Here is a 19,423-nt window from a genome sequence, read left to right on the forward strand (position 1 = left end):
TCATAAAGCTGTTTGTGAAGTTACGAACGACTTACGAACGACTGGTGATCAGTTCTTGTGCTGAATTATGGAAATTCTGATAAGTATGGCACATCAGAACTGATCACCAGTCGCTCGTAAGTTGTTCGTAACTTTACGAACAGCTTTATGAAACAGGGCCCTGGTATCTAATGACCGTAAAAGTTGAATCAGAGTTGCCAATTTGCATTTTTTCATAAGGTTACTTTTTGGACTCTTCGAATTTGAATGCATGCCGTGTCATAATTTCCTATACAACAGACAAACAAACATTCGGAAGAAATAATTATGGTTTTTGGTATGTTAAATTTGAGTAGCATTCACGTGAACAAAACTCAGCTTTTCTTTATTTCCCTTGATCTGTATGGGCAGTCGAGATTTCAAGGGGCTCGGTGATTAAATCAATGAGGATATAGGGTGATGTATATTAAGGATGGAGACGTTGTCTGAAAATACGCTGTGGAAAACTTGCGACGGGAAGTGTGTATGAGACAGCAAGTGGCAAAGTGGGCGGGGCTGCGACTCTTTACCGGCGTCTATATGCGCCTATATACCACTGGGGTGAGATGGGTCGATAACGATCGATACAAATACTCATAATTGCAGAATGGAATTGATTTTGATATTTCGAGGGCAGCTATACATGTATAGTGGCTAGCGGTTTGTCCAGAAATCGTACCATTTTCTTCCTCAGTATGGGCTCAAAACATTTTTATACTAGTCCAAAGTGTTAGACGTGCAACGTTGCTGGAAAAGAGGAGGATGTATAATCATTTCTTTTAGGTTTTTTTTTTTTTTTGGTTATCATTATTAAGATTATCATTATCATTATTATTTAGCCAGATTTCAACAGGCACTGAGCACTGTCCTCCAAGTAGGCCTTGTTCACATCTATAAACAGAAACAAAGGTACAAAAATAACGATTTCAGTCTGAAGAACAAAAGAATTATCTGAAACAAAATTCTCTTATTTCTGCTGATTATGAATAATGGAGAATATTGATGTCGGTATGGCTTGGAAGAAATACATACATACATATATATATATATATATATATATATATATATATATAAATATATATACAATTACACGTATTATTTGTTCTATTTCTAAATATTATAAATATACAGTAATTGCATTGTCTGTTCTAAAAAAAAAAAAGAAAGAAAAAAAGCACGGGGAAAGAAAGATGTCATTAGGAATGGCCGGATACGAAAGGAATTAGGGTATTCGAGGCCAGACCTCGACTGTCCCAAAATAGGCCTGTTTTCACTCAACACGTGCCAACTTCGAAATTTGATTTGGGATAGAAGAGGTGTATAAGAGCCATCGCGACGAGAAAAAAGCCTGCACGGTGTATAGGGTTTTCATTAATCCATGCGTTGCTCGACAATAATCTATACGTCGGTATAATATGTGTGCATGTGCATGCATGTGTGTTTGGGTGTATGTGTGTGCTGTAAATATGGCAATGCATGAAGCCTTCATACTTTCTTATGTTTCACAGTCACTTTGCAAAGATTATATGCGATTTGCATCACTTAATAAGCCATTGTTTATAGATCCTCTTTGCGCATGCCAAAAAAGGTCAATTCTGATATCAGGCATATTGTTGCTGTTTTTCTTTTTTTTCCCTACTGGGGTTAACATCTATGATGCGATGATCGTGTAATTCACCACACAGGAACAAGGTGTTCATTAGATATATAGTTTATCATTTGGTAATAATATAGGACATTAACAGAAGAAAATGTTGTTAATGATTCTATGCAAAATAATTAAACAGACGCTTCCCAAGTTTAAGTTGACAGGCAATTTGGGTCATCAGGACTACACGAATATATTCTGTGTTTGAATATGCATTCCACCAGGAATTGTTAATTTAGGTGAGCTTATGCATTTAAGACGCTTGGAAAGCGAGTGAAAGTGGCTAATAGCATTTATTCATTTCATAAGTTTGCCCCAAGCTTACTCCATAAGAAGAATTAATCAAGCAAATATCAAGCGATTACCTGATGCATGCGCTTTTTTAAATTGAATTAAATTGAACTAAATTCAATTTAATTCAATTTAGTCATTTCATAAATTTGCGCCAAATCTAATAGGACGAATGAATGAAGCCAACAGAACGATAAAGGTTTTAGTAGTACTGAGAAAAAATTGGGATATCATTTATTTTATTTTTGGCAAACTTCAACAAACAATAAAATGTCAAGATGGAACAGTAACGTAAAACAAGATAAGAAATTATCACTTTCATCTTCCCATTCCGTAATGAAGATCGGAAGAGAATTCGCAGTTATAGTTATCATGAGGAATCTTCATTACTGTTGCTATGTTGCCACTGTAGAAATTTTACCCCTTTTTTCGCTGCTCCTTTGAAAGAGCGACATGAAATGAGGCTCCCATAGGTTCATAGTCTTTGATGAGGAGAGTTGTCAATGAAGTAATCCTCCTCCATGCAGCAATGTGACTGTTTCCACCAGTCGATCAACCAGAATGACTTTGTGGTCCCGAAATAGGAGCTCCTCATAACTTCTTCCTCCGATTCCTGGGGAACTCCATTCTTCTTCATTTAAAGGATGTGAATTACTTGGTAATTCTATCAGTACAGAAACTCCTTGAAAACATTTGTCTTCCAGGAATAAAACTATATATAAACAATATATATATATATATATATATATATATATATATATATATATATACAATATTGTTTATATACCCATTTCATTCCTTTTCATTTCCAATAAAGTATAATTGCAACATAACTTTTGCAAATAAGTAGTTATACGAAATCAAATAGACTCATTTCTTATGATAAGGGTGACTATATTATTGTAATGAAATACAGTCATATATGAATAATTCCTAATTATTTATTATATTATATTATGTTTCATTATATTATATCATATCATATTATGATATACACACAGACCTGATTAGAATACGTACAAGTATATACATTAATGTATGGGCAAGATAGAAAACAAATCTATCGATGTTATAGGAATCATTAATTTATTTTTGTATTGTTTAATTACAACTGCTTTCTAGGAAATTTTACCGCTACGACAAGATTGTGCACTCTTAAAGAAATATAGTTGCCATTATTGTTTGTTTAATATCATGTTACACTTCAAAATTTAGTGTAGATAGTTACATTGTCGCTGCACAAAGAGTATGAATGAAAACCTGACAAAACGAAAGAGCACAACAGTATCCGAAAAAAAGTGATTATATCTCTGGCTCGTCTAGTAGCTGTAAATCCGTTGTAAAGATTTCACATAATTATATTGATTTTGTTGACATCATGATATACATATGAATTTATCCGTGCAATGAGGAACTTGTTCTTTTAAACGGAAATTGCAACAAAAGTATAGTTCCTCGGTAGTATGTACAATGATTGAACATTGAAAGTGATACATCCAATACGTGTTACATGGTAAATGTCCTTTTTGTCGTTGCAGTAACATTTCAAAATTATCCAAGATATAAACGTACCAATATCGTGACAGTATGCAATTGGTAATCGCATAAGCATAACTTAAACTGCTTTTTATAGCGTACTCCTAAGCCCTCACTTTTCGAGCCAAGTGAGCACTCTTAAACTCTTGACCTTAACTTACTACTTGTAATCAAGCCCAACGCGCGACTGCCTGGATAGCATTTGCGGATCTAGCAATGTCTAGTCAAAACCTCTTGAAAATTAGAGGGAGAGAAAAAAATGAAACCGAACTTGTAGGACAAACAGCAGCAACAAAAAGATGATGTCGATGTGAAATGACGAAAGATATTGAGCGTTTGAATTCTCAACAAATGGGCCACTGTAGAGGCCTGCTAATTTGATGATGTATTGACAAATATAGTGTTGAAATGAATGTCTACATACTTATATTAAGCCCCTTAATTGGAAGAAAAAGACGTTTTGCTTTTTTCTTTTGTTCACACATTTAAAAAATTTACAGTGTATACTTAAGTCTGATAATTATGTATAACATTCCTTGAGTGATTCTTCTTTTTTCAAGTCATGGAATCCACAACATTATCAGTTCTTGGTTAAGTAAGTTTGCATGTAACTGGAGAACAGATTTCTACAAAACGATATATATATATATATATATATATATATATATATATATATATATATATATATATATATGACCATTATTCCTCACGTTTAAATTTCGATCACCAACCCTCCCGTTTTTCTCCTGAAGAAAAGACTTCTTAGGTTTGCAATGTGCTTTCATTAAACATCACATTGAACTTTGTCGTAACATATTAGCAGAGAAGAATTGTGTGGCTGTGTGTCTGTGTGTGTGTGTGTGTGTATTGTGTGTTATCATATCAAACATGTTAAAGCGTCATGTTAGTCACCTCCCTAATTCTCCCTCTTTAATATATGAGACTGTATGACATCATAACGTCAATATATCATATAAATCACGACCCTCTTCTTTTTGTTTTAATTGGCGTGAAGTCACTTCCACAAATCTGTTTCTTCAGAAATCACTACTCGAAAATGGCGTACCACCATATTTCAGTAACGAATGATATCAAATTCCAGGTCAGGTCAACAAATGCAGGTCCGGGTATATAGCCTTACAATCTCATTCTCTTTCTCTACAACCCTGCCTTCCCTCTCTTTCTTTTATCTCTTCAGATATATCTCTCTCTTCTCTCTCTCTCTATTCCGTATTTGTCTGGTCCAAAGATTTTTGCGTCTGATTCTGAGACCAGGAAGGTGACTGGTGTGCAGTTGATTTCCCCTCACAATTTACTGTTCGTCTCAACTCCTTCTTTCGTCACGGCGGTTAATATTGGAGATGCAAGTAATTGGGCCTTTCCGCGTGTTTTTTCGGGGTGTACGCACCGCCAGCATACACTAGGGCGTTGACCACGCCCCTGAGGCGGTGGGTAATTTCCTTGGAAATTTTCATAATTTGCAGCTCACAGCAAACATTTCTAACGGTCTCCAGCTTTGAGGTCTGTGCAGGTTGTCATAGGTTGTTTAATTTAAAAGCAATTAGAAAGATGAAATAAGCGGAGGAAGAATAATTAAGAAGCCGGTATGGGAAAGCACGTGCCTCTGAAAAAAAAAAAAAATCTTTTTAACCCCTTCCACTTTAGCCGTCGACACAAGTACAAAAATATTCCAAATCATAATAATGTTTTTAACTCAGAATTCTTTCAAAAATCCAACCTTGCATTGTTTTGAAATCAGCACATCTCTTGAATATCATGCACAACTAAAACACACGTACAAACACACAAAGAAACAAACAGGCAGACAGAAAAACAAAGAAAGAAAGAAAGAAAGAAACAAACAAACAAACACTCTTTGTCGCTCGCTCACGATATTCAAAATCATGCGACCGTAGTGGAATTCTATGTCCTGAAGTGTCTGCTTTCATGAAAAAAAAAAAAAAAATCTGGGCTAGGGTAAACAACCACATTACTATACACCAGCAGCAAACTCTCTCCATCTCTACTACGAAGTTTCATTCTGCAATCATTATATTATTGACATCGTACGTTTGATATGATGGTATCATCCACAAGGAAAAATATCTCAATGGACGATTCATTACGATGCGTTCGATCCTTTTGCTGGTGTACAGCGATCATGATTAATCTAATTAGCCAAACTGACTAAGTCTAAAGCGCCTTGTTCAAGGAATGTCTAAATAGGGGAAAACGGTATTGTGCTCCACACAGTTACGTACTGAATAATAACTGCGCTTATGTCGCGTCGCATTATACAATTCGCCCACAAATTGCTTGTCATCAGTTTAAGAAAACCAAAATGTTGGTTAGTGAAGTGTGTATAACGTGTTATGTGGTTTCACGCTTTGTACTGCCTGCGCTTACTTTGCTTTAGTGTTGGAAATATAAAGATGTAAAGACACATGTTTTTGTATGTATTATATATACATATTCCATAGAAGAATAAGCGGAAAACCTGTTGGTGATAGATATGTAATTTTCCACCTCTATCTTGGCTTTGGGCTATTCATCACATTATTATCCGTTCAAAATAAGTATCTAACCTTCAACAATTTTGTTCTGTATGATAACATTGCATTTTTAAACTGTTTGATTTGGTTTTGTTTTGTTTTTTGGTAGTGATTATTAAGCCTGCTTACCGCAATAGTTAATTTACATACATGTTGACTGTATATCTATGCATACTGGGGGTGAATGCTTAGAGAGTGACAAAGAAATGAGAGTGAAGAGAAATTTCCCTCGTAGCTGATCGTACTGCTTTGCAACCGGGAATACGAAATGTCATATGCGCGTGACATCGTATAAAATGTATTGGATGAGCGGACATGCATTTCTCGCGGGATTTCATTTTGCCACACTTTTTTTTTTTGGGCACAAAATGTTCAATGACTGTGGAGACATGGGCGTGCAATCCGCCCAATACTAATGGCGCGCTATTGCAATTGAATCCTTCAGACGTTTGCAGACTCCCAAGATTTCACATTGATATAACACGTGGGAGTGGTGAAGGGCGATACTTATGGGGAAGCAGCGCACTGCATAAACGTTGCTTTCCAAGTAAATCACGGAAGCCTGAGACATCCGGATCCTTTGGATGGTTTAAATGCACATAATAAGCGTAGGCGGGAGTCGCTCTCAAAAAAGTTTAAATGACAAGTTCACCTTCATTAACATAAGGATTGAGAGAATGCAGCAATATTAGTAGAACACATCAGTGAAAGTTTGAGGAAAATTTGACAATCAATGTAAAAGTTACGAATTTTTAAAACTGTTGTGTTGGAACCGCTGGATGAGGAGACTACTAAGGCTTGTGATGTCATATGAGTACAACAGTATAAAGAAAATTCAACATATTTTCACTTTTTTCGCATAATAAAAGAGCACTTGACTTGCCTCTTTCTAAAGGCAATGGGAATGATATTACCCATAACATATGTCAGTAACTAGTCAAGGGAATGTGTACTTTTTTCAAAAGATTAAATTTTGTGAAATTCTCTTTATATTTTCCTTATATTGTTGTACGCATGTGACATCATACACTGCAGTAGTCTTCTCATCCAGCGGTGACTGCACAAAAACTTGAAAAATGCATAACTTTTGAACGGATTGTCCGATTTTCCTCAAACTTTCAATGATGTGTTCTATTATTATTGCTACATTCTCTCAATCCTTATGTTAATGAAGGTGAACTTGTCCTTTAAGATCTTGGAGGACGCTTTTCCTCAGACTATCATATCAGGACTGTGACTCCTAACCACCTACCCACACACAAACTCCCACACAACAATTCACCCTTTGTGTTCCAATGAGTCAATTGATGTGCAATTTCACACATAAAAATGGACAGGAGATTAAGTGTGACATGCAAAGGGTTAAAATCGGTTCAAAAACTTTTAGAGTACATGGATTGTATTGATTACTGACCAGTTTCCAGTCGTTAAGTCGTTTGCACGTAATATAGTCTAGTCATAGTCCTATGATTAAAACTCCCATCCATGATGTTACTATCAAATCTAATTTTACAAAACTCAGGCAATGCATTAAATCATGACTTATATCTTGTTATTTTGTTTTGTTTGTTTGTTTGTTTGTTTTTATTGTTCCATATTCCACGTTTCAACAAAAAATAAACCATACAAATGAAAAATTGAATGGGTGAATTGCCGAATGCAGCAATAAAGACAATTAGACATGCGAAATGTGAGGAACCTTCAAAGAAGCATTGCTTGTAGGGTGTAGATTAACGGTTAGGTGTTATGAATACGGTAGTAATGTTGTTGGGCTGTTTTTCATTATTATTATCAATATCATAGCGTCATTCCATCTTCGCATAATTACTACTTAATTATTACATAATTGTCACTTTTAGTTGCGTGCATTCACTTTTAGTGAGTACCAAGCAGCAACATGCAACAACATTCCATCTTCGCATAATTACTACTTAATTATTACATAATTGTCACTTTTAGTTGCGTGCATTCACTTTTAGTGAGTACCAAGCAGCAACATGCATCTTTCTAGAATGGACAAAGGGACCATACAATGGAAATGCATGTTGGCTAGTATTGATTTTTGACATCGTGATCATCATTACAATTATGTTCCCAAAAGAAAACCTAATGCATGATATGTATATTATACAAATATACTTTGCCTTGAGAGTTTCTGGTTAAAACTGTGGGCTACTGATCGAGGGGCGCAGCCCCGAAGTGAATAGTATACTTTTGGAGGGATCCTACACTGACCATACGAAGTAGCACAAGATGTCAGGGAAAAAACCCAAACAAACAAACAAACAAGCAAACAAAAAAATAAATTAAACAAAACAATCCTTCCAGCCCATGACTCTTCCAGTGACATCATCTGTCAATGTGTTTTGTTAATTACACTGATAACATGGAAACATGCAGGTAATTATACCCAGTCTAGTTAAAGGTGAATTCCAATGTCTTTTGTTAATCATATTACTACTTTAGCAATAACTGACAGATGATGTCACTGGCAGAATCTTGGTTTGCAATGTTTTCTCTTGTGCATGTATCCGAGTATTCTGAAGACAAATAGTAGAAAAATTAAAGCATATGGCACGGATTTGAACACATACGTTAGGGTGAGGGTATTATGAATCAATTACACAAGTCAACATGCATTTGTATTATATAGTTCCTTTAATGATCCACCGATTTGTTCTCTGCTCATGCTTTTTGACCAGTCAGAATCACGTCATAAATTTGTATTTTCTGACCTTGTAGACGTATCGAATAACCCACACTGTTCAGCATTGTCAAAGCTATCCATGCTTAAGATGTATTCCTGGGTGATCCCTATGTATAAGATTTCATGCAAGTCAAGCGGTCGAAGTTTTTAATTACTAACAGAGAAAACGACTAACAGCTTAAATCCTCCTGAAACCTTAATGGCAGGCGTAATGTGTGTCATACCTCTCTAGCAAAATCGCCACGCATCAGGTAGATTAAATCCATGTGTCATGGGCAGTTTGGTTTTTATTTAAGATTGGAAATGGCAAACGAGTGAGAAAGGAAAAAAAAAAACCGAGAGGGAATTTGGAACACACGAGTATTACCGTGAGGCTGCAGGGATTATGGGAGCATCAGGACCTCCGTAGAGATAAACTGGCTTTCGCGATTTGTGATCCACAGTGCATCGATGATAAGCTAAATCAGGATGGGATGAAGGGAGGGGTGGTTAGCTGGTATATAGGATGAGGAGAACGTTAAGGGTAAATGGGCCTCCGTTCACAGTGAGTCATTGTACATCACTTGGTAAGCCCAAGCGATCTGTAGAGTGTGTGAGTCACTCAATATGTGCCTTATCATCAAATTCGACAGAAAATTTGGATGCAGCTTGTGTGTGTTTGTGTGTGTGTAGTATATATGAAAGTGCTTGCGTTTGTATGTATGTGTGTGTGTGTTTGTGTGTTTGTGTTGAACGCTCCCCATCAAATCTCGCTTTTCTCAATTTACCCTAATAACGTCATTAGACTATGGCCTTAAGCGCGATTTCTCCTCTTTAAGGCATAAATTAGTGCGATCGTTTGGAGACCTTATCTTGCTGGCGGAGGAAATCTTGCTGCTCTGTGCTGACATAATGCACGCCACCTCCGTGAAGTCATCACTTCCACAGATACAGCTGTCCTTCCCGAAGTAGTCATCAACATCATTGCCGTCATCAACATCATTGCCGTCATCATCATCATCATCATCATCATCATCATCATCATCATAACCGCAACTGAGACAACGTAGTCAATAGAGGATAGATTTTTGACCATTTCTGAGGAAGAGCGATGTATCCTGCTGAAGTCCACATTGGATTGGAGATATACAAACGATTACACTTGTGGTGATAATTGCAGCTTTCATATACCAACGGCACTTTACTTAACCAAGCAGCTTCGCCCAAAAGTTACGAGTATATTTACGACTCCATGCATTCTACACGACCAGCTATGTCGACGAACACGTGAGTACACGCGTTAACGATATCTGCTTGCATTTTCAGCAGGTCATTAACACACGCTCCTCTGAGGGAGAACATAGAAGTTACATACACACTGTGTATAAATGCATGTGGGTGTTTGTAAACGTATACTGAATATAATCCCTATATACAGAGATTGAGAGAGAGAGAGAGAGAGAGAGAGAGAGAGAAAGAAAGACAGAGATAATTATGTATGACTATTGAGACACGTACACATGGTACAACTGTACTGTTGTAATGATGTCGGCTTGTAATGCTTTCGTTGTTGTACTTTTGTGTAATGTCATTCTCTGCGGAGGTTCCTTTTTTGTAACTTACTTGTATATGCATACTCTGGACCTAGTTTAAATACATCTGACATCACTTGTCTCTTTATTTTTTGTTAATCTTTTACTCCAATTGCTGTATGTGTTGAAAACATTGGTAGGCTTACACCGAAAAGCAAGATACTCGAGAGCTTAAAGGTACTGTTTATCATTGGGAGCAGTGATTTAAAAATGTTCGAACTATCACATTTTGATGCATAATCTATGTGTGGGTTAGTTGTATCACAAAACATCCTATCATGTAATTTTTTTTTAATGAAGCCTAAAATAGGAGATATCGCTATTTTCCTCAAAAACCCCATAACTGTAGACGGTTTATCTTAGAAACAGTTTTATTATCACTGTTGTCAAACATTTTGAATATTTAACAATGCTTAACGTGACTTATGTTGATTAACATTTTTACACTGATTGTTTCAATCCTTGACTAACATTTTAGAATTGTTTTGAAGGCCTATAAAGCTGGGTTTTGTTTCATCTGCAAAATGTAAATAATGCCTTTAATAGATCCAGGTAAACGCAGAAATTAAGATGATGGATGGAGTGTGGCAAAAGTTGTCACTGAGCCGAAGACACCATGAGGTCATCGTTGCAATATGAATTGATATTATGGCTGTGACACGGGAACAACCTTGTCCCAGGAACTACGACAAGCTATAGACGGCATGGGTGTTGAAGATTGCTGGCGGATATCCACAAAATTTGGAACCTGAAACGGGGACTCGCGAGACGCGAAAGTGATACCGATGAGTGGCATGGGCTAATTACTTTCACCATCAAGTCGAGAGTATAATCAGTGGCTTTATGCCTTCAATGGCCTCGCCGTCGAACCCATGGATTCCCAAAGGAGTGATCCGTAGCACAGGGCGGTGATATTTTCATCACAGTCCGATGCCAACGGAAAAGTGTAGAGAAAGAAGTGAAAGTAGTATGATCACGAGAACAAGGAACTTGTTGAAGAAGGAAAGAAGGGAGAAATGGATGGGAGGAGAGAGAGAGAACAGAAGATGTGAAACAAAAAAGGCAGTGATGAGGAAGAAATATCTCGGCGATCAAATGCGATCAGTTGATCGTGTGATGGCAACGGTCAACAATAGAGGTTGTACCAGGAGGTGAGGTAGTAAAGGTTGTATTAGGTGCAATCGGCGTAGTACTGTCACGGGATTTCTTTCCGGAAAATAGTCGTCATGGTGAAATTTGTTAAGAGCTCGTGAATGTGATGTTGTATTCGGATGGAGAAGTGTGAGAAGGCATGTTCCTCTGAGATTCCTGTGATAGTTGTTGTTGGTATCGGGCCTCGCGGACTGTTAGTAGGATATGGAAACACTATAGACTGCAGACTCAAATAAATCCAGTTCACAATGGTTCAAAGGCTTTATTAAGGCGACAGGGCAAGCGCCAGCTCAAATTATAGTGTACTGAGTTATACACATGTAAAAAGAACCATGTTATCAAACACATAAAATTGTTACAGCACTAATAGAAGACCTCAGAAGGAGGAGGGGGATAGGAGAGGGGGAGGGGAAGAAGGAGGTGGAGGAGAAGGAAGAGGGGAGGAGAAGGAGAAGGAGGAGGAGTAGATAGCTAGGAGGAGAAAGGGCAGAAATAGGAACAGAGTTGTCAGCATCAGATATTTGGTGACGTGCGCCCTCGTTAAGTCATGCGAAGCTGACTGCATGTGTGAAGACATCCATAAACAGTGCCCTTTCGAGCAATTTCTGTCCTATGCGGTAACTTCTACTGCTCATGCTTTTGTAAAGCACTTTTGATGTCCCTACGTACACTGCAGGTAGTTAGAACAATCATCTTGATAATGAGCACAAGGACGATTTTAGCACCAGCACTGAAGATTGAAATGGTAATGGAAGTTTATTTTTATAATTATGGCATCACAAAGCGTCAATCTGATTTGTTCTGTGGACTTGTAATCATTATTGTTGTGAATGCTTGGCATTACACTATGTGTGTAACAAATAACTTTTAGTTCCGAATTTAAAGATACTACACCACATAAGCAGGTTTTTCAACAAAATAACATTCGATAATCTTGAAAAACACAGATGAATACGTTTAAAAAGGGCTTGACCGAAAAAGAAAATCTAGACGATGAGATAATCACCACTATTGAAAAAATGTTGGGTGTTTGATCCATGTTTCTCAATATAGTGTGGAAGAATGATATTGATAATTGTATTTACACACATTCTCGAAGATAATAGTTCATTAATACGTTGATTTTATTCTAATAAGTTAAAATATTGCTTGTTACAGTCAGGGACTAGGAGATTTCACACAGCGTTTTAAATACCTCAAATACGAAGCATGAGAGTGACACAGTGTTACATAAAATTAGTTTCGTCTTACAGTCTTTATGACAAACCCTTATAATGAGCGGCTCTGAAAATGAATTTAGACTTTCCTTCAGTCGGTAATCCAAACCTCACTGCCGGGTATAAGAATCTTGCGGCAGTTGTTCAATAATGATTGGTAGACAATTATTAGCTTTTGAATGAATTGTTAGAGAATGAAGCTCATTGACTGAAATAAACTATCAACACATTGCTGACAAACGTATACTTCTCGTGGTAATCAATCCTTAGGCATATCCGGTGAAGTGGTGGGAACGTCCCCCGCACACACCTCCGCAACAGAAACCTTCATACGTCAGATTTCATAATTACCTTCAGCAGTGAAGTCGCAATTTGTTAATCGATGGCATAATCAAATTTTCTTCGAACTACTGATGTCATCGGTTAATTAATCGGTCTTTCATAAGATGATTGCGCTTGTCATTCTATGCCCACGTTTGGTACATTCTTTAATACAGATGTTGATAACCACAATCCTGATAAATTAACCTAACATAGAATTAATCTGAATTTCGTAGTCGTCAAGAAATGAAAACAAACAAACAAAACAAAACATCAGAACTGACAGTAGTGGATGAATGGATGAAAAGAATTAAGTGGAAAAAGAGTTTGGAAGATGCATAGTAACGGATAGGGAGGAACTCAAAACATCGGGTCGCGAAATGAGTTTGATTTTATGCAGCGGCAATAATTTCGCATTCTCTGAATCGAATAGCATACGATCGAGTTCACTCATTTTTGAGTGGCGCAGCGTCAGCTGCTAATGAAAGAAAGAGTTTTAGTTACATTTCTCCGTCTCACTCTTTCCAGTAATTGACAAACGGACAACGATTCGTTGCGGATTTTGCCACGAGAGTTTATGAAGACTGAATGAATCATTAAACATTTTGACGACTACGTCAACACGGCACCCCTATGTCAACACTTATCACTGGTTAATTACCGCACTACATCACCTCCAGAATGACCGCTGGTGTCGGCGCCATTTTTGGTGATATTGGCGCCACGCTGCCTACCCTTGAAATTGCGTGTACACACACATTCACACACACACACACACACACACACACACACACACACACACACACACACACACTCAATCTCAGACCCCCAAAGATACTTTCTTTTCGTTCTTTTCCCATTGACAATGGATGCGTTTATAGACTCGGGCTGTCTGTGTGCATTGTGTGAACAGTGGTGAAAGTGCATTCTTGTATGCTAGTGGTCTAAGTAACCGGTTCAACCATTTCCCGTTTAACACCGAATTTCACCGAATTACAGATTATGAAAGTACTTGTACGCACATGATACTTTTTTTTCTATATTATGTAGTTGAAGTTGCATAATGCATTTACACCGACAGATTTTGTAGGACAGCAAAATGAGATAATTTTTCACAGCAATGTCAAATACGGACGTCAACACACACACACGCACACACACACACTCACACACTTGGAAAGGAGAGGAGAAAGGCAGAAAAAAATGAAGAGTGTTATCGCAAAACGAGCTAACTCCATTTTTGTTAAGTTGAGATATTTGTGATTGAAGCTGCTAGAGAACAAGGAAAATAATAAGAAAATACAGGATATTTTTAATCATAAAGACTAGAAAGAATTTTTGAAATATCAAAAGGAGGAACGAACTGTTATGTATAGTTGTATCACTAAAGCGTTCAATGTGACTCATTTTTATTTATCCACCTATTGCCTTATGATGATAGAATATGAAAGTCTTATTATGAATATTGACATGTTTAAAGTGCAATTTTTTAACATATACTACAGTACATATTGTATTCTAAGTAACGTTCCTTTCATTTTTTTCTTCTCTCTACCTTATATTCAAAGAATTGGGGTCAGCTGTGATTAAGATGACTGTTTTGACACGGCTTTGATGTCTTGGGTTTGATTTCTCCTCCAGTATTTCTCTACCATGCTAAGTTGACATCAACAGGTTTGTTTGTGAAGAAATCATTGTGTAGAGCGCCTAGTTCCTCCCGGCCTAGGCTTGTGATGGGACTTTACACTCTAAGAAAAAAGAAAAAGAAAAAAACGGTTCAACTCTGCACCCTTATACCAGTGTCATATTGGAGCGCCTTTCGGGTGTAACATTACACCTTTCAGACCACTTAGCACCTTTAAAGGAGCTCAAAATGTGACACTGGTAAAGGCGTTCCCAGAGCGACAAAATTTTTAATGTGCAAAGTTGAACCTATTTGTCTTAGAGTGAATGGAAGTCGTATTTTTATTTCATATGTACGAAAGAATACCTGCAGAGTTTCCTGTATCATACGACAAGTCATGTAGCATGACTGCCAGTGACCGTATGGTGACTGTACAAACTATGTGTCAACAAGACAGGCAATTTATATTCAACATTGCGAATGTACCATCCGACCAGGTTCCCCCATGCTTTGCCCACGCAACTCTTTTGTATCAATACACGTAACAAAGGTATTCTTTCATCAGTATTTCAAGTTAAAGACGCACACACACACACACACACACACACACAACCTACCTTCATGATACTACACGCTGCTAGACACTGTATGCTAAAATTTAAGTTATAAAAATCTTTTTTTGTATTTGATTCAAATTTTGTAAATGTTTGTGTGATTATATTTTTGTCCTGATACATCCAATCGAACTAAGTCTCAGAATCCATCATACTATAAGAATTATGGAGAAATGATCTGATATAACGATGTTTGCTCGTAGCTAATGCATTGGAGTCTACACAACTCTTTTTATATACTTTAATGTTTTGTATTTATTTTTAACATCATTGTAATGTTCAGTTTGCCAAATTGCACAAGTTTCTCCACGGAGTCACTTCAATGATGTACATCTAGGAGAATCTATAAGACGCGCATCAGCACACGGAAACTACTGAGAACGACTTCACTTTTTTTTTTGTTGAAATGGTAATACATCCTCTCAGCCATGTAAAGTAGTGGACCCTCAATAACCTTTTTTTTTTTTTTTTTTGCAGAAATTATGTATATAACGTAAGTGTAAGGGGAATCGACGTATACGATATACATACTATCATTTTCATTCTTCTTGTGAATATTAAGTTTATTGTAATTTTATATTTTTCAGTGGGATCTGTGAAAGGATTTAGTTTTATTGTAGATGTAGTTTTATTTTGAATATCATGGTTGTTACTTTAAGACTTGTTAGCTTTATTTTCTCATGTATTTTATCTGGTTTCATCATGACAGAAATTTCTTTTTTTTTTCATTTTCTGTTCAGAATTGTATATCGTAATTTGGGGAATTTTGGATTTCAGTTGGTTCTTGCTGTACTTTTTAATCATGGTGGAGTGTCGGGGTTGGGTGCTGATATTTGTTGTTGTTTGGTTTTTGAGTGTGTGTGCTTTTGGTGTGTTGCGGTACAGCGCGCTTCATACACGTCCGCTCATTACGGCGGCCGCGAACGAATCCTAACCATCTATTCTATTCTATTCTATTGTTGTATTTAATGGGGATCTATCTATTGACAATTTTCCCCACAGTGTGCGTATTCTTTATATAAAATCATGTGTTGTTAATGAAGATGGGTGGGTTGTTAGATGAAATGGGGGATGTAGCGATATGTGTTGGGTTCATAAATAACTGTATAGGTTGGTTCATTTTATATATTGATAATGCTATTCATAACAATGTATATATGGGTTCATGTTATATATATATATATATATATATATATATATATATATATATATATATTGAGTTTGTATTGTATGAATATACGTTTATAACGATGTATCATATTGGTTTCATATCGTCTAAAAAAATGGGCTTATAATCTTATAATGATGCAATAATCTAATTATATATATCATTACGCTTATTATATGAATTCTTAATTATATATGAGTTTATATTATATATATAAAGGTGTACTGATTTATATCCTAACCATCCGGGGTGTGCGTTTCTTTTATTGACTCAGTTAAAGTTTAAAGTTCTGCTTGAGTGATTTTGGATTGCGTAGACTCTCACGCAAGTCACCAGGCTCTGATACAATGAAATGAAAGCGACGTACAGAGCGTATTAACGGAAATTTCATTATTAAAGCGGCTGGTTATAAACGACTAACTTTCTGACAATAAAAGTAGTTTAATTTCATTGAATTTCTGTAAGTTTTGCTTGAGTGATTTTGGATTGCGTAGACTCTCACGCAAGCCACTATAACTGGTACAATGAAATGAAAGTGACGTATAAAGCTATCAATGGAAATAAATATCTTATAACGACTGGTCACGAAAGACTAATTTTTCGCCAGGTATACCGCGTTAATTTGAATTTATGTGAAATCGCGAGGGATCTGACAGAAGCATTAGGCCTACCGAAATAATGATAATAAGGATAACGATATTGACTTCTACAGAACGTTTGCACCTTGAATTTAGTCAAAAAAAGACGCTCATGGTGCTATTAAAGATAGGAGAAAGAACACTTTGACTACGGAGACAAAGCATGAATATCAGGACTATAGGACTATAGATATAAGCAGACCTATAAGAGGTGATCAGACCTCCCTCAATTCCAAGCTAACACAAAATTTGAAGAGCCAAAGGTGCATAAATTGGCTTAAAAGTGACTAAACAAAACTGTAAAAAAAACAAACAAAAAAACAAAAAGAAAAAAAAACTCCGAAACGCACAATCAACCAAAGTCATAATTTGAGAGGTATTCTCGACGTTGCAAACTAGAGAAAAATGTATTTTATATCGCCGTTAGTATTCCTATACTGTCTATGATAAATGCCGTTAAACTCCAACTAGCATCAATTAAAACCAGTGGTACACGTGATTACCGGTGTAAGGGTCAACAGGTAAAAATCTAAAAGAGGAATAACATGTAAAAATCTCAGGTACTTGGGATTTTACAGTGTCGTCCTTTGGTCACGGGTACAGTGTAGTCTATTATGTGTATAATGTAAGAAAGTGATCATGTAGCTATACAAGGTGGGGTAAAAGAGTGAGAAGAATTTCAATAATGACAACCAGTTATACATGTACTGCCCCTCATTTTTTCCGAACAGATGAAGGTAATATTCTATACATAGTGAAGATGATTGACCTGGTACAACTCGAAGTTAAATGCTAGTAAAAGAACAGCAACATCAGGAGCAATAGCTTTTTTCCATACCATGAACTTAAGACAAAATATTCCACGATACTAATTCCAGTGCAACCGTCCGATAAAGCAGAGCGTCTTCGTGGGCCTTTCTCAGGGTACACACACTATACAATCCGCAGAAATGATTGTCTGACCTGTGAAGATTCTTTTCCCCATCAGTCTGTATAACTTCTTGATGTTGCAGCCGTTCTTGACTACAGCTCATCGGTATGTGTTGCTGCCCATTCCTGGCAACAATAGATACTACTTTGACAACCAAGCCAGATTACCGAACTTTGCCTTCCTTGTCGCCTTGGTAACCGAATCTATCCTATTGAATTCTCTTTGTTGTTGTGACGATTAATTTGCATATCAAAGATTGTCGTAATAGGGATTCCAGCCTACACGCATACCAGTCAGCTTTCTTAATGGCGTCCATACTGCTCTAGAAATTTACCCTATCCCTGCAATAGCCCTAGCCCTTCTTGGTATACAGAAACAAAAAACAAAACAAAACAAAACAAAAGAAAGCAAAGAAAAGACGATAGGAGGAATTTTTTTGTTCTTCTCTATACATGTTTGGGGTTCATTACCGGCATACAGCACTGGAGAAATTCTTTCTTCATTTTCTATACTAATTTCAGAGTAATAAGATGAACACTGGTTCTTGTGATATTAAGATGAACAGTTTACGACCTCTCGGTTTGTTTAGCTTTTTCAACCTATGTAATTCCCGTTACTTCTAGATTTTATCACCACTTGAGAGCAAAAAGGTGGAGGCATTGTGGAGTAAAATATGGCATCATTTCACATCAATTTCTGCTCAAAGAGGGTCTTTTTGATTTAAGGACAAAAGAAAAATCCTTCTATTTGATTTTCTTTAGAGCTTCGTTTTGTCTTGTTCTGTTTTTTTTTTTTTTAACAAAACTTATTCCCGCTCATCTCATCAGGGCGACTAAGACAGTACTAACGTTGAGGATGATGCAGGATCGGTGAGAGGTGGTTTTCCTACCTCCCTGTTCTAGCTTTATTATATTACCAGTAGGGCCTGGTGGTAACTACTAGTAATAGGCGGTATACCAGTGGAGAATCCAGATGGGGGGGGGGGCGCACCGGGAGCGCGCCCCTCTTTATTTGTTGTTAACACAAAAGAAAGCAAAAGAAAAAAATGAGATGAAACCTGGAAGTAGCACCAGAAATATTGTTTGCGCCCCTCCCCCCCCCCTTTTACGGAATTCCTGGATCCGCCCCTGTTGTGTATGTATACCTTCCAAACAGTATCCACGAAATGATACACACACTCACGCACGCAAACGGAACTCATCTCTCTTCCTTTTTGACTTTGATTCTAGTACTTTTCTTTTGCTGTGAATGATTATGAGAATACTTTTACATTTTTAGTACACTCAAATCTTTCATTGGGATTTTTACAAGAAGTTCTCATGCAGTATCAAGTCTGTACGATTGATCTGAGCTGTAAATTGCATGTTTATCAATTATGCCTGTCCGCCTGTAAAACAAAATAATACAAAATTATGATATCTGTAAATCTATATAT

The 19,423-nt window shown here is 36.8% G+C and overlaps 1 protein-coding gene across 1 annotated transcript in view; it reads right to left on the reverse strand.

Annotated features, from left to right (window-relative positions):
* LOC140229615 (octopamine receptor beta-2R-like) overlaps positions 1-13,717 on the reverse strand; it is a 51,393-nt gene extending 37,676 nt beyond the window's left edge. Inside the window, exons 1-3 of the mRNA XM_072309862.1 lie at positions 13,683-13,717; positions 9,599-9,787; positions 9,120-9,126 (exon numbers count right to left, since the gene is read on the reverse strand). Of these exons, the coding sequence (XP_072165963.1) occupies positions 9,120-9,126; positions 9,599-9,787; positions 13,683-13,717 (231 nt within the window). The remainder of the gene's footprint in view (positions 1-9,119; positions 9,127-9,598; positions 9,788-13,682) is intronic.
* Positions 13,718-19,423: the final 5,706 nt, after the last annotated feature.

This window comes from Diadema setosum, chromosome 6 (genome assembly GCF_964275005.1).
Source record: "Diadema setosum chromosome 6, eeDiaSeto1, whole genome shotgun sequence".
Lineage (NCBI taxonomy): Eukaryota > Metazoa > Echinodermata > Echinoidea > Diadematoida > Diadematidae > Diadema > Diadema setosum.